We start from the raw sequence: 14943 nt of genomic DNA, 5'->3' as shown, positions 1-14943 counted from the left end.
ACCAACTCAATTACAGGTCCCTACAATCTTCTGATCGGGGATCTCAACATCCACCTAGATCAGATTGAACAGAATGACACAAAAGACCTCCTATCCCTCATCTCCTCTCTAGACTTTTTCACTCCGACTACGGTAAAAACCCACCACAAAGGTCACCATCTAGATCTAGTAACCTTTTCCTCCAAAGAACAATATAATCTCAAGATTCTTTGGGAACAAGCTACCTGGACAGATTCACTATGGTCAGACCATAGACTATGCAACTTCCACCTCAACTGGCAAACAAGACGCCACCAACCCTATCCTAAGACAGCAAAAAGGCCTAAAAAGGTGATATCCTCAAGAGGCTTTATCAACCCAGTGGAATTCTGGTCCTTCTATGACACCACTTCCAACCCTGACCCTGACTCCTTTACTGTCGACGACTGGACAAACGATAGCACACAGATCCTAAATTCAATGGCCCCCTTGAAAACAAAGAAAATGAGAAACAAAACTCTGGATGGCTGGTTTGATGCCGAACTTGGAGCAGTAAAACGGGAACTTCGAAAATTGGAAAGAATTTGGCTTAAATCCAATGACAACAAAGACAGATCCAACTGGAGAACAAAACTAAAAGACTACAAACATTTGATAACCACCAAACGCACTAACTTCTATGCCCAAAAAATCGTATCCCCTAAAACCGATATCAAAAACCTATTCAAAATAGTCAATCACTTTTACGATACTCAATCCCTTACCTGACCTTCCTCAGATGCACCCCCACCGGCCAATGACTTGGCCGCGTTCTTCAACAACAAAATTTCCATCCTCGGAGCCACCCTACCTATTTCCTCCAACAACCATCTGAACTATCTGGACATTCAGTCCCATGATGACGAAACCAGGGCTGTTTTTTATTGGAACAACTTCACCACCCCCACCTGGCAACAATTCTGCAAATTCTACTCAAAATACACCAAATCCCACTGCAAACTAGATAGCTGTCCACCAAATGTAATGCAAGCTGCCCCGATCTCTTTCAAAATCAAATTATATAATTGGCTCTCCTCCCAACTACAATTAGGCTCATTCCCGGTGGACCTAGGCCAGATTCTGATTACGCCTATCATCAAAAATCCCAAAGATCCCATCTCCCTCATATCCAATTACAGACCTATTGCGAACATACCCTTCTTTACAAAGTTGATGGAAGGTCTGGTCAACCAAGATTGGACAAATTCAATCTACTTGGACAAGATTGGACAACCTACTTGGACAAATTCAACATCCTAAACGACAACCAGTCAGGTTTCCGTCCTGGACACAGCACTGAAACCGTCATCGCTTCTTTGGTAGATTATCTTCACAACCTGTTCAGCCAAGGCTCAAGTGCACTAGTCCTACAATTAGATCTTAGTAGCGCCTTTGACTTGGTTGATCATGCCATTCTTCTGGATTGTTTGGAGTCTATCGGCCTCTCAGGCAAAGTGTTAAAATGGTTCCATGGTTTCCTAGGTCAACGCTCCTACCAAGTCTACAGTGACAATTCCCATTCCGCCAGCTGGGCCAACACCTGCGGAGTCCCACAGGGCTCCCCCCTGTCCCCCACACTATTCAATATCTACCTGGTCGCCCTAGGAAATCTACTGGAAAACTTGAAGATAAAATTCTACATCTATGCTGATGACATCACCTTAGTTTTCCCCATCTCCAACATAACCCCCGAGATAAACAACCTCCTAGCTTCAATCCTAACGCAAATCGAACTATGGATAACCGACTTCAAACTGAGGCTCAACTCAGATAAAACCAAGTTCTTCCTGGCAATTCCAAACAACAAAATCAAAGATACCTCAATCTCCCTGAATGGCCAAGTCTTTACCTTAACAAACTCTTTAAAAATACTCGGAGTGACTTTTGATCGCAACCTTACCTTCGAAGCTCACACCGACCTTCTGGTCAAAAAAAGCTTCGCCACCTTATGGAAGCTAAAATCCATCAGAAAATACTTTGACGCCCCCCTCATTCCGCCTGCTTGTGCAATCCTCCATCTTAAGTCTAGTCGACTACTGCATCTATCATCTATCTGGGATCTTTCAAAAAAACCACACAAAGATTGCAAATTATTCAAAACACGGCAATCCAACTGTTCTTCGGACTAAAAAAATGGGAACACATAACTCCCTATTACCACAAACTTCACTGGCTACCCCTAGAAGCAAGAGTGTTATTCAAGTTCGCCTGTTTCTGCTACAAATCCATCCTTGGCCCGGCCCCCCTTTACTTAGTACCCCATTTTATCCTAGACTGCCCATCCAAACTCACACGTAGAACCCACCTGTTTAGCTACCCTACCCTAAGGACCTGCCCTTACAAAAGATATCTAAATAGAACTCTTGCCTTCCAAGCAGGTCATCACAATAACTGGCTGGCCCACATCATCTCATGCTCTTCATCCTACTTAAACTTCAGGAAACTACTAAAAACTAATCTTTTCACCCGATTCATACCCTAAGACCCTATGCCCATCCTGGCCCTCTATCTCTCTATGTCCTTTACGCAGATTGTCTTTACCTTCTTCACTATACCATTTCATTGCCATAATTGTACCCATCTTTCTTTGTTTGTACCATTTTTTCTCTCAGTTGTACCATTTTTTTCTCTCTGTTGTACCATTTTTTTCTCTACCACCTAATTTTATCTGATTGTAACATTGTACCATTTTTGCTGATTGTCCAGCCCCTCTTCATTGTAAACCGCCTCGAACTACTATGGCTTTGGCGGTATATAAGAAATAAAATTATTATTATTATTAATTATGATCTGTATCTATTGGGGGGGGAGGATAGAGGGTTCTTATGAGTTAAATGTAAACATGCTCTGTAGCCACAAGAATTGCCATACTGTATTGCACCAAAAGTCCTTGAGGGTTATACACAAAGTATGTCAGGTATGCAAGCATTGACTATAAGGTATGGAGAACCACTGACCTATTCCAAAGTCTAAGCTTTATTATTAATTTGCAGAAATTGACATTGAACTCAACAAATGGGATTTTGTTTATAGGTGCAATTCTGAACATAGTATAGGCAACTGCCTTTCTGCCCTTGGACAGATTACAATCCCTGATCTAACATGTCTACAAAAATTCAAACTTCCATGAGGGCCACAGCCAGATGCTAGGTAATATCGCTTCTTCCATTTCTGTGGTTCCTGTTACTTATCTGAAAATAAGGCCTCAATGCGATCTCAAGTTCCAGTGGAAACTCGTATACAAATTAGTCTTTCAGCTCAGCTGCAAAATATGCTACAGTGGTGGTAATCTGTGCCCTAACTGACGACAGGTATACATTTATCAAAAGCTTTCTAAAAATCTAGATGCACTATATCAACCGGCTCACCTTGATCCACATGTTTATTCACACCTTCAAAGAAGTCAAGCAAATTGGTGAGGCAAGATCTCCCTCAGATGAACCTATGCTGACTCCATCTCATTAAATCATGTTTGTCTATGTGTTCCACAATTTTATTTTTTATAATTATTTCTACCATTTTGGCCGACACTGAAGTGAGGCTTACTGGTCTGTAATTTCCTAGATCTCCCCTGAGATTAAATTCCTTCTTTAACACATAGCAACCCCCCTCTCACCCCACCCCCACACACACACTCCAATTTGATCTACTTTATCATTGTGATATAATTTGTACCCTGGTAACACAGTCCCATTGTTTATTCTCTTTCACCAGGTCTCTCAGATGCCTATTTTATCTACCTCATCATTCAGTGCTATATACTCTAACTCTCCCATTTTATTTTGTAGGCTTCTAGCATTTATATACATACACTTCAAATTGTGTTTTTTCCTTGCATTTACAGGCTGCTGAGAAGTTGACGGGGATATTTTGTGTCATTTACTCTGCCTTCCTCTTAAACACTCCTGGCTTTTCTTTCACCATTATTGAAACCTCTCGATTGGTATTCCCTAAATATCCCCTAAATATCCTAAATATTCCCTAAATATTGGTATTCCCTAAATATTCCCTAAATATTGGTATTCCCTAAATATCCTAAATATTCCCTAAATATCCTTTAAGGATATTCCACACTGAACTATCTGCTTCTGGGTAACTACTCTATCTCCTTAAATGTTAGTGGAAGCAGCCTGGTTTCATTCTGGTTAAGGTAGAGTCTATTCTTTCAGAATAGGCTCCCCCCTTTCCCAGAAGGTTGCCCAGTTCAAAACAAATCTAAATCCCTCATCCCTGTACCCTCATCTCAACCACGCACTGAGAGTTTGGAGCTGTGCCTGCCTCTTGGATGCTGTATGTGGATCAGGGGGACATTTTTGAAAATGATACTATGGAGGATATGGATTTCAACTTTCTACTTTAGAGCCTAAAATTGGCTTCCAGAACCTCCCTTCCACATTTTCCTATATTATTAGTACCTACCTTTCCACCAGACAGGCAAGCGACCAGGCAATTCTCATGCCCTTCAGCCACCTAGCTATTTGCATGCCTAATGATCGAATCATCAACTATAACAGTTGTTCTAACTCTTTTGTCTTGGGCAGAAACCCTTGGAGACATATTCTCGGTGCAAGAGGATATTGCATCCCCTGCTGGTTAGGTCCTGGCTACAAGATTATTTCCTATTTCACCAGGGTGATGCTCTCCTTTTAGGAGACCTCTGTTCTCCAAGGCAGCACAGGGACTGCCAGACTGGAAGTGGGACTTCTCTACAACGTTCTTGTAGGTCTTCTCTGTGTACCTCTCTGTCAGCTCCTCCAAGTCTACTATTCTAACCTCAAGGGAATGGACTCATTCTCTGAGAACTAGGACCTCTTTGCACCGATCACACACATAACTTCTTGCCAACTGGGAGATAATCATACATGTGACACTCAGTGCAAAAGACTGGAAACCACTCCTCTTGCTGCTGGACTGCTGTCTGCATCTTAATATTAATGAGCTCTTTAACTAAACCTTGTTGAGCTGCTAAGAATATTAGACTAGTATAGAGAGCCTAGGATTTTATTGTGCGGTTTATTTAGTGTTTGATTCTTAGAAAGTTCTCCTGTTGTCATAATTAGAATAATTGGTTCTAAATTTGACTATAAGTGAAGAAATGTGGTGCCTAGGTATGCTTAGGCATCCTAGACGTAGGTGTCAGTATATTAGGCCAGGTTTTACTTGGCTTAATTTACCAGCACTTAACTCAGACACCTAGCAACACCTAAGTCAATCATGCCTATTCTCTGCCCCTAACCACACCTACATTTCAGAGATGCATTGGAGGGCACCTTGACTTAGGCATTGCTAGGCTTCCTAACAGTTAAGCGCCAAACTCTTAATTGATGATTTTAATTTTTTTGGGGATTGGCCGAAAACTGGCACGGTCTATTACCATGCCAATTAAGCCAATTTTAAAAAAAGTTGCACACAGATTCCAAAGATAGGTAAATAGGGTGGGGCCATCCCATGAATTATCCGAAAGACAAATCTACATATTCTAAACTTGCATCAAGCTCAGATAGGCAACCAATGAAGTTTCATTAAAAGAGAAGTAACCATCAAATATAAATCTTTCCGCTGTGTACTGAAGACGATCCGGGCACTCTTTTGCACACCCAGCATACAAAAGATTACAATAATCAAGAAAGGACAATATGTTTGTCCAAATCAAAATTGTTATGTCTTTAGCTTTATTTTAGGTTAAAAATTGACAAAGTTACACAAATTCTTACTTCCACTTGTTCTTTAAGGAATTGCCAGAAAAATGGGAGAACACCAAGAAAATTGCTGTGTCCGTTAAGCATGAAGTTGCTCCTCATCAAACTGCGGAAGTTTCACTCATCAGAAAAAAATGTGTTGCATTCGATGTAAGAGGATAAAAGTTCTTTAAAAAAATGAATGCATATGTGTAAAAGATATACAGTGGTACCTCAGAATCCGAACACCCCAGAACTCGAATGACTTGAAATCTGAACTTTTTTTTGTAGTAAATTTTGTCTTGGAATCCGAACGCCCTGCACATTGTATGTGTTTGTTTCTGCCCCAGAATCTAAATGCTGCTTTGGAATATTTGTTAATATTTTACCTTAATCCTGTGTATTTATGTTAAAATTTGAGTTTGTGGGACACAGGAACAGATTAATCCAGTTTCTGTTATTTTCAATGGGAAAAATTGTCTTGGAACTCGAACGCTTTGGAACTCGAACGGGGTTCTGGAATGGATTAAGTTCGGATTCCAAAGTATCACTGTATTAAGAATTGTGGAGCTTCAGATAAAGGAACGCTGGATAAAAGATGCTCTATTATCTGTGTTTGAATAAATAGTCAATATATTCTTGCACACATTCAGCACCTTTGATCCAAAGTTCTATTATCTGAAGACTCCTAAATTCTAGTGATCTCAAGGGCTTTGATTTGGGTTTAATTTGGGGAAAATTCCTATTTTGAAATATGAAGGAGAATATCTGTTTTTCAAAAGCAGTCGTTATTTTGAATGGCTGGGTCCTGACTAGTCTAAAAGGTACTCTCTAAGGCTTATTTGTGAGCATGATCTACAAGGCTAGTACTGTGGAAGCTGCAGCCGAAGACCCCCAACCATGGAAATTAAACTCCATAAAGACCTTCAAAAAAATGAGAGCTCACAGAAAATAAAAACAAAGCTTTGACATAGTTGGGTTGCTTGTCTACTTTAGTTATTGCAACAAAGATTGCCATTTGAGAGTGGCTCTTCACCCATAGAAAGTGCTACTGACTTTAAAACTAAGAAGCCCATGCTCTCTGTAGATGGAAGCAGACTAAGAACAAAGAGGTCAATAGTCAGAAGCTCTCAGTGTTATACTGACTTCTGCCGATGTTATTCCCTGAGCTTTGGTAATGAATATCCAGTTTTGTGGAGCTGGCTAATGCATAGCTGGTTAAGCTCAGTATTCAGCACTTAACCAACTTTGGGTAGGACAGCCTTTCATGTGGTCTCATTTAATCGGTTAACCTGGCTGGGTAAAGTGCTGAATATTGGCATGTAACTGGCCAAGTGCCGACACCTTTTTCCTGGAACACCCACGAAACAACCCGTTTGCAGTTTAGGACTAACTGGTTATTTTCAATGACACCAACCGGTTAAGAGATGTTGACAATGACCAGTTAGCCCTGAACAGGCGATTTAACCAACCGAGAGCTGTTTCTGGCCAGTTAAATTGCATTGTATATCGATACTACAATGTACATATAGTGCCACTTTTTTTTCAATATTCTTATTGTTTCATCATTTGCAAACAACTTTCCTCCTCTAGTCGAGGAATGGAAATAGTCTTTTCTGGGATGCAGCCTCTTTGTGCAGCTGTTTATCAATAGATCGCTCCCACACACAGACAGATACAAACAAACACGCTCCTTCCGGGTGCATGAAAAGCTCAGAGGATCAGGAGCCATGAACACATGATTCTTGTACTACACTTTGTAAAGCTGTGACTGAGCATGAAGCTGACAGTGCTAGCCTTTTTGTTTGTGTCTTTTAGTTCAGTGTCATGTGAAGTAGAATTTATTACCAATATTTCTTTCATCAGCTAAAGCAGACAAAATTCAGAGAAAGATTTAGGATGAATGCCCCCTTTTGCTTTGAAGCAGAAAAGCCATATGCACTCCTAGATAAGGTAAGGAAACATTCTTGGAAATATATTTACTAACAGGTCATTCATATCTGATGTGGCATATGCTGAGATTCTTTATTTGGCATATTTAAAAATGAAGACAACTCCTATTAAATCTTCTGGTGAAAACCTGACATTTTTCGTTATCAAGTTAGTACTACCTTTCTACATAAGTTATCTGCTTAACAATTTTGTTTCTGCCTCTGGGTTCTGTAAAGCAGTGTTTCTTAACCTTTTAGGTATGCATTACTTAGAACTATACAAAACAAACCAACACAGTGGAGAAAATGTTAGTGTGCAAATTTATTCAACAAATCATAAGATTTTGTGGGAGGGACCTTAAAAAAACCTGGGCCAATCAGAGCCTCATGCCCCTTCCCGGATGCATCGGAAGGATCCTAACATTCTGATTGGCCTGGAGACCTAAGGTCTCTCCTATGGGTGTCCGGGCCAATCAGAGCCTTAGGACCCTTCCTGTTGTATCTGGAGAAGGGCCTGAGGCTCTGATTGGCCCAGGTTGTATAAAGGGCCTTAAACAACTTGGGCTTCAGGACCCTTCCCATTGTATCCCAAGATGCACCGAGGAGGGGAAGGCACATTTTAGATGATGCAGCAGCTGGAAGTAGAGTGTTCACATCCCCCCGGCTCATCTATGCTCAGGTAAGGGTGATGGAGACATGGGAGGGGATCACTTGAAAGCAGGGGAGAGTGGGCATCTCTTCTGCTGCAGGGGAGGCAGTTGGGTTGCGATGGGGTGGTTGCGGCGGAATTTTTATTGCAGCAGAAGAGAGTGGGCAGCTCTCCTGCTGCAGTGGTGGTTGTGTCGGGATTTTTAGTGCAGCAGGAGAGAGTGGGCATTACTCCTGCTGCAAGGGGGCAGTCAGATCGCGGCAGGATGGTTGTGTCAGGATTTTTAGTGCAGCAGGAGAGAGTGGGCATCTCTCTCACTGTTGTGTTTTTGGGTGTTTTTGAAAGCGTTGACAGCATTTTTTTTGCGCATGTGCCCATCGCTATCACTAGCAATGGGCACATGCAAATTTATCGAATCTTTGCTGCTGTCTGCCAACCTCATTTGCATGCGCAGTTTCTTAAGAATGTCTCGGTTTTTTAGATTCGGTACCAAAACGGCTGCGTTAGCAGACCATCGCTTTGTAACGTGGGTTTTTGAGAATACTGGCCTCAGTCATTTCTTTACCCTCCTCCCCTTTCTAATCTCCTCCCTTGGTTTCCCTCCTCCCCCGAACAGCCAGAAAACTCCAACCAGAACAGCTCCAAGCCCAGCTCCAGCTACCTCAGCCTATCTTTAGTAGCTGTAGGGTCCCGAAGGCAGGAGTGAGGCCCACTCACAATCCAAAAACTGAATCCAATAACTGAATAGTTTGATGTGAGGATCAGCTGGCAATCAGTGTCCACTCCTGATGTTTTGAGAGAAAATCCGGAGAGAGTAAATGTGAGCTAAATGTTAGAAAAGGCCATACTACTTTGAAATGTGTCACTATGAGGTAGAGGAAGCTCCAATGAGACTACCCTGCTTATTGATAAATTAGTATTGTGTAGCTCAAAAATGGCCATAATCCTAAATTATTCAAAAAAATGCTAAGAATGTATGTATGGCTTATATAGCTTAGCTTAACAACCTTTCTTCAGAAGCCTCAGCTACACCCCCTCCTCCGCTGAATCAATTACTTTTAGCTTAACAACCTGAAGCTTCTGAAGAAAGGTTGTATTCGACGACTTCATTGTAATTATTTTCGCTGATTGTCCAGCTCTTCTTGTTGTAAACCGCCTCGAACTACCATGGCTTTGGCGGTATATAAGAATAAAATTATTATTATTATTATTATTAAGCTAAGCTATATAAGCCATACATACACTCGAAGCATTTTTTTAAATATTTATGTGCATAGCTACGAGTATAGCAATGTTATAAAATTGACCATCAGAGAGAGAACATAATCCTAAATTGGTGTATTTTTCACTGTTAATAAACATACGTTTAAAAAAAAAAAAAAAAAAGACATATCATATCTTCACTTGTCCTTTTTTCATGACTTTTTCAATATGCTATATAATCCAAAAAAAAAAACAACTTAAATGTAAAAATGATTGTTTCATCCACTAAAGGCAAACCAAGACTTGAAGACCTTGGAAGAAGAAATGGTGCATATGCAGGAATCTGCAAATCTCTTTGAAGTGGCAATTCCCGATTACAAGCAAATAAAACAGTGTCAAAAGGAAATAAAACTTCTCAAGGGATTATGGGATATCATTTCATATGTAAAGGTAGGAAACTTTATATTTTAAGTAAAACATTTGTTGTGCTACTTTCAGAACATAATTTACATGCGTTATTCTATTGAGACAGCTAAACAAGCCACAATAGGGTTTCTTAACATTTTTTGGTGTTGAGGCTGTAGCTTTAACCACTGTGCCACACTCTTCCTTATGCACCAGCTAGTTCAAGATGACATAATAGTACATAATTTGATTGCACTTAATAGTTATATTTATACCTGGATTTCTTTATAAGTACTAGAACAGTAATAACCATGGTGTTTGTTATAGCTAATCCTTGCACTAGGATGCCTCTGATAGAGCACTTCTTTCAAGCAAAAACATTCAGGGGCAATTCTATAAATTGGTACCTCTAGTTAGACATGCTGATGCTATGCACTGGGCACCAATTCAATAACAGCATCTGTGTGCCAAGATGGTATTAGAGAATACTGGTGTAAACCTAAATTGGCCTTTCTTAAATTTGGATGTAACCATTTATACCAGGTGAGGGTCAAGAGTAAGTTGGCATGCCTAATGTGCCGTACAAAGCATGCAATTTGAATTATTCTATAAATTCTGAGCAAAAATTGGCGACACACTCGTGCCCCTCCCTTGCTCTATTCATATAGTATATGCTTATATGTATGCTGTATCTCAAGAAAGATATAGCGGGATTAGAAAAGGTTCAGAGAAGAGTAACCAACATGATAAAGGGGATGGAACTCTTATATGAGGAAAAGCTAAAGAAATTAGGGTTCTTCAGCTTGTAAAAGAGACAGCTGAAGTCTACAAATTTTTGAGTGATGTAGAATGGGCAAAAGTGAATTGATTGTTAACACTTTCAAAAATTACAAAGACTAGGGGGCACTTGTTGAAATTACATGGAAATACTTTTAAACTAAACAGAATTGTTAAGCTCTGGAACTCATTGCCATAGGATGTGGTAACAGCGGCTAGTATATCTGGATTTAAAAACAAGTTTGGACAAGTTTCTGGAGGAAACGTCCATCACTTTCTATTGAGATAGACATGGGGGGAAGACACTGCTTGCCCTAGGATTGGTAGCATGGAATGTTGCTATTATTTGGATTTCTGCCAAGTACTTATGACTGGATTGGCCACTGTTGGAAACAGGATATTGGGCTAGATAGACCATTGGTCTGAATCGGTATGGCTGCTCTTGTAGTTACATAGAAACATGATGGCAGATAAAGGCCAAATGGCCCATCCAGTCTGCCCATCTGCAGTGATCTTATCCTCTCTCTAAGATAGCCGACGTGCCTATCCCACGCTTTCTTAAATTCAGACACAGTCTCTGTCTCCACTTTCTCTACCGGGAGACTGTTCCACGCATCTACCACCGTTTCTGTAAAAAAAGTATTTCCTTAGATTACTCCTGAGCCTATCGCCTCTTAACTTCATCCATGCCCTCTCATTCCAGAGCTTCCTTTTAAATGAAAGAGACTCGACTCATGCGCATTTATGTCATGATACATAGACAAAGCCACGCAGACAATTGAGGGCAGACAATCATGCGTAGGATGTCAGCGCGCTGGATTCAAACACTATTTTACAGTAGTCTGAGGGGGGTGTATGATACGTTTGGCTTTAAAAGTGGTAGTCCTTGAAAATGCCTGTAAGAGTAAGACGTGGCATGTTAGACACATGATCCCCCTGCCTGTAGTGCACTAACCCCCTTCCCCCTTTTTTTACAAAACCGTAATAGCATTTTGATAGCGCAGGCCGGCACGCTAAATTCTCCACAAAGTGGCATAGTAAAAGTGAGCTGTGCCCCTCCACCACCCTCTTACCTCCCCTTCCCCCCTTATGAGCATTGGAGCACTTACCTCGCATGCCAGCACTAAAAACCTCTGGTGCAGCTTGATAAAAGGGGCCCTAAATTAGTATCTGTTAAACGACAATTACTTCTACAAATCACAATACAAATTGTCTTTGTGTGATTTGTGGAAGCAATTACTGTTTTTCAAATGCTGATTAAATTTTTGTCCCTTGTTCTGTTTTGGCTCTTGGCGTCTGTCTTTTATCTGTTCTTCTTCCCCTTCATTAATGTTTGCAAAGGTTTGCCCTATCTTCTCTCTTCCCTTACATAGGTAGGACTTCACTGTCTTTGATAGCCACCTAATAAGAAAAGGAGATGAGAAGGTTTTTTTTAAATTTAGCTCACACCTTTTTTCAGCTGTTTCTCAAGGCGTTACAATTTAGGGACTGATGCAGTAAACTACCACAAGCAGAAGCACACAGTTAATGCAAGGTTGGTGACCACCGTACTGTGCACACAATGCATGTTAGTGCACAGCATAGTAAAATGTATGCTGTTAGATAAACCACCATGATGCTGATGATTTTTTGACACCATACAAATCATTGCAGTCTTATACTGTACTCTAAATGCTACTGGCAGCCAGTGCAACTTCTGAAGCCAAGGTGTAATAGCATATTTTGATGCTTCTGTAATCAGTCTGGCTGCTGCATTATGCACTATTTGCAATGCCCTATACCTTGTCTTAGTCACTCCAAGATACAGGGCGTTGCAATAGTCAAGGCAGACTTGCAGGTCTCCTCATTTATCTAGCAAGTCTCTTCTGCTATCCAGCAAAACTCTTTCTGAAAATGCTGTTCATGAGGTTTGATGTGCTTGCCATTCTAGAGCAACATTAATGACTGGACTGAAACTTGGTGGAGACAGATCAATGTAGAACAAATGGATGTGGAGCTCAGAAGATTTGTCAAGGTAGGTTACACAATTATCTTTGTTTTTTATTATTTTTATGCATTCTAATAACAAATAGCATATAATATGCATAGGGAAATAAAATTCAATTGCATTATTCAGAAATTAACAAAAGGCAAATCTAACAGATATTCTGTATAGAAAAAGGAAAAGTAATGACTTTTCTATAAGTCCACTGTTCTTGAGGAGAAGATCAAAAGGAAAAGAGGCTTACATACTAAAAGAAAAGTACAATCAATTATCCCAGGACAAGCAGGCAGCCTATTCTCACATATGGGTGACGTCATCGATGGAGCCCGGATGCAGAAGCCTCGCAAGCAGACTTGCTTGTAGAAACTAGAAGTTTTGAGTTGACCGCACCGCGCATGCGCGAGTGCCTTCCCGCCCAGAGTAGGGCGTGTCTCCCCAGTTCCCAGTTTTCCGCGGAGCCGAGAAGTCCGTCTTTGACTCTCTGCGTTTAACTTTCTCACTTTGTGCCTTCTCTCACTGTGGTTTGTGTTATTTTTCTTCACGAATCGCTGTATTTACTTTATTCTTTTATTTCTAGTTTAAAAAAAAAAAAAATTATTTCTTCCATTCTGCTGCCGGGGCAGGCCGCTTGGCCGCAGCCCAGGGGCTTCGACCTTGCAGCAGCTGTGTTTCCTTCTATGTCCCAGCCAGCGACAGGCTTCAAGAAGTGTAGCCAGTGTCAACGTGCAATTTCTCTTACGGACCCACACACCAGGTGCCTCAAGTGCCTTGGGCCACAACATCATCCAAAGTCGTGCGAACGCTGTGCTACTCTTCAACCTCGAACCCTTAAACATCGTCTACTTTCAGTGGAGAAGCTCTTCCAGATGGATTCGACCACTTCTTCGACTCCGAAGCTGACCTCGGTCTCGCCTTCGACCGAAGGCCCTCCTGCCTCCACTGCTTCAACCTTGAGCCTCATCAGACCTTCTTCGTTTGCAGCGGCTCTTTTCTCGACGACGTCTGCTGTATCTCCTTCTGTTTCCTCAGGTCAGATAGCTCAGCAGACAGTTCCACCGGTGGTGCTTAAGGTGCCTAAGACGTCTAAGTCGCCACTGCCTCGGTGGAACCTCCATCCAAGGCAGGTGGTCCGATTTCAGATGCGGATCCATCCTTACCGGCTTCTTTCCAGACCATGTTAGAGCAGCAATTTGTTCAGTTCCTTACCAAAATGGGACCGAAGCTAGCTACTCTAATCCAGCCTGGGCATTCTGCAGACTCCCGCGAGGTCAAGCCTCTTTCTATGCCTCAGTCTGAGTCTTCACACTCTATGCAGGGAGCATTCCTTCCATAACAACGACTGGAAGCTCTTTTTCAACTTGTCATACATTGTCTTTCCGCTCTTCCATCTCAGCGAGATACATGATGGTTCTTCTGGGTCACATGGCCTCCACAGTACACGTGACTCCTTTTGCCAGACTTCACCTCAGAATTCCTCAGTGGACCCTGGCATCTCAATGGACGCAAGTTTGCGACCCTCCTTCTCGACACATTTCAGTCACTCCTTTCTTGAAGAAGTCTCTCCGTTGGTGGATGCTCTCTTCCAATCTTTCCAGAGGCTTGCTTTTTCAAATGCCCCCCCATCAGAAGGTCCTCATGACAGACTTTTCGACCTACGCTTGGGGCGCTCATCTCGATAGTCTCCGTATTCAAGGCCACTGGACCAGTACGGATCATCAATGTCACATAAATCTGTTGGAACTCAGCGATTTTCAAGGCTCTCAACGCTTTTCAACATTTTCTTCACGACCAAGTGGTCCTCATCTGGACTTACAACCAAGTCGCTATGTATTATGTCAACAAACAAGGAGGGACGGGATCTGCCTCCCTTTGTCAAGAAGCTCTGAAGGTTTGGGACTGGGCAATCCGCCACAACACCTTCCTCAAAGCTGTCTACATTCAAGGGGCGAAGAATTGCTTGGCGGACAACTTGAGTCGTCTTCTGCAACCTCACGAATGGACACTCCATTCCTCCCCTCTTCATCACATTTTTTCACAGTGGGGCACCTCTCTGATAGATCTCTTTGCGGCTCCCCACAACTTCAAACTGCCTCAGTTCTGTTCCAGGATATACTCTCCTCACTGCCTCGAGGCAGATGCTTTTCTTCTGGAATGGAAGAATCTCTTCATCTACGCATTCCCTCCATTTCCTCTTATTCTCAAGACTCTGGTCAAGTTGAAGAACGATCATGCCACCATGATTCTAATCACTCCTCAGTGGCCAAGACAACCCTTCTACTTCAACTCAGCACCAGGGAG

General features: G+C 41.8%; 1 protein-coding gene across 3 annotated transcripts in view; it reads left to right on the top strand.

The window, feature by feature from the left end:
* The window catches only part of DNAH11 (dynein axonemal heavy chain 11), a 596997-nt gene that overhangs the window by 177747 nt on the left and 404307 nt on the right, over nucleotides 1-14943 (top strand). For all 3 annotated transcript variants that reach the window (XM_033930891.1, XM_033930892.1, XM_033930893.1), the window contains 4 exons: nucleotides 5751-5867; nucleotides 7563-7649; nucleotides 9771-9929; nucleotides 12592-12675. In XM_033930891.1, coding sequence (XP_033786782.1) covers nucleotides 5751-5867; nucleotides 7563-7649; nucleotides 9771-9929; nucleotides 12592-12675 — 447 coding nt within the window. The remainder of the gene's footprint in view (nucleotides 1-5750; nucleotides 5868-7562; nucleotides 7650-9770; nucleotides 9930-12591; nucleotides 12676-14943) is intronic.

This window comes from Geotrypetes seraphini, chromosome 2 (genome assembly GCF_902459505.1).
Source record: "Geotrypetes seraphini chromosome 2, aGeoSer1.1, whole genome shotgun sequence".
In the NCBI taxonomy this organism is placed as follows: Eukaryota; Metazoa; Chordata; class Amphibia; order Gymnophiona; family Dermophiidae; genus Geotrypetes; species Geotrypetes seraphini.
Note: the sequence above shows the minus strand (reverse complement) of the source record. Positions and strands in the feature narration are given on the sequence as shown.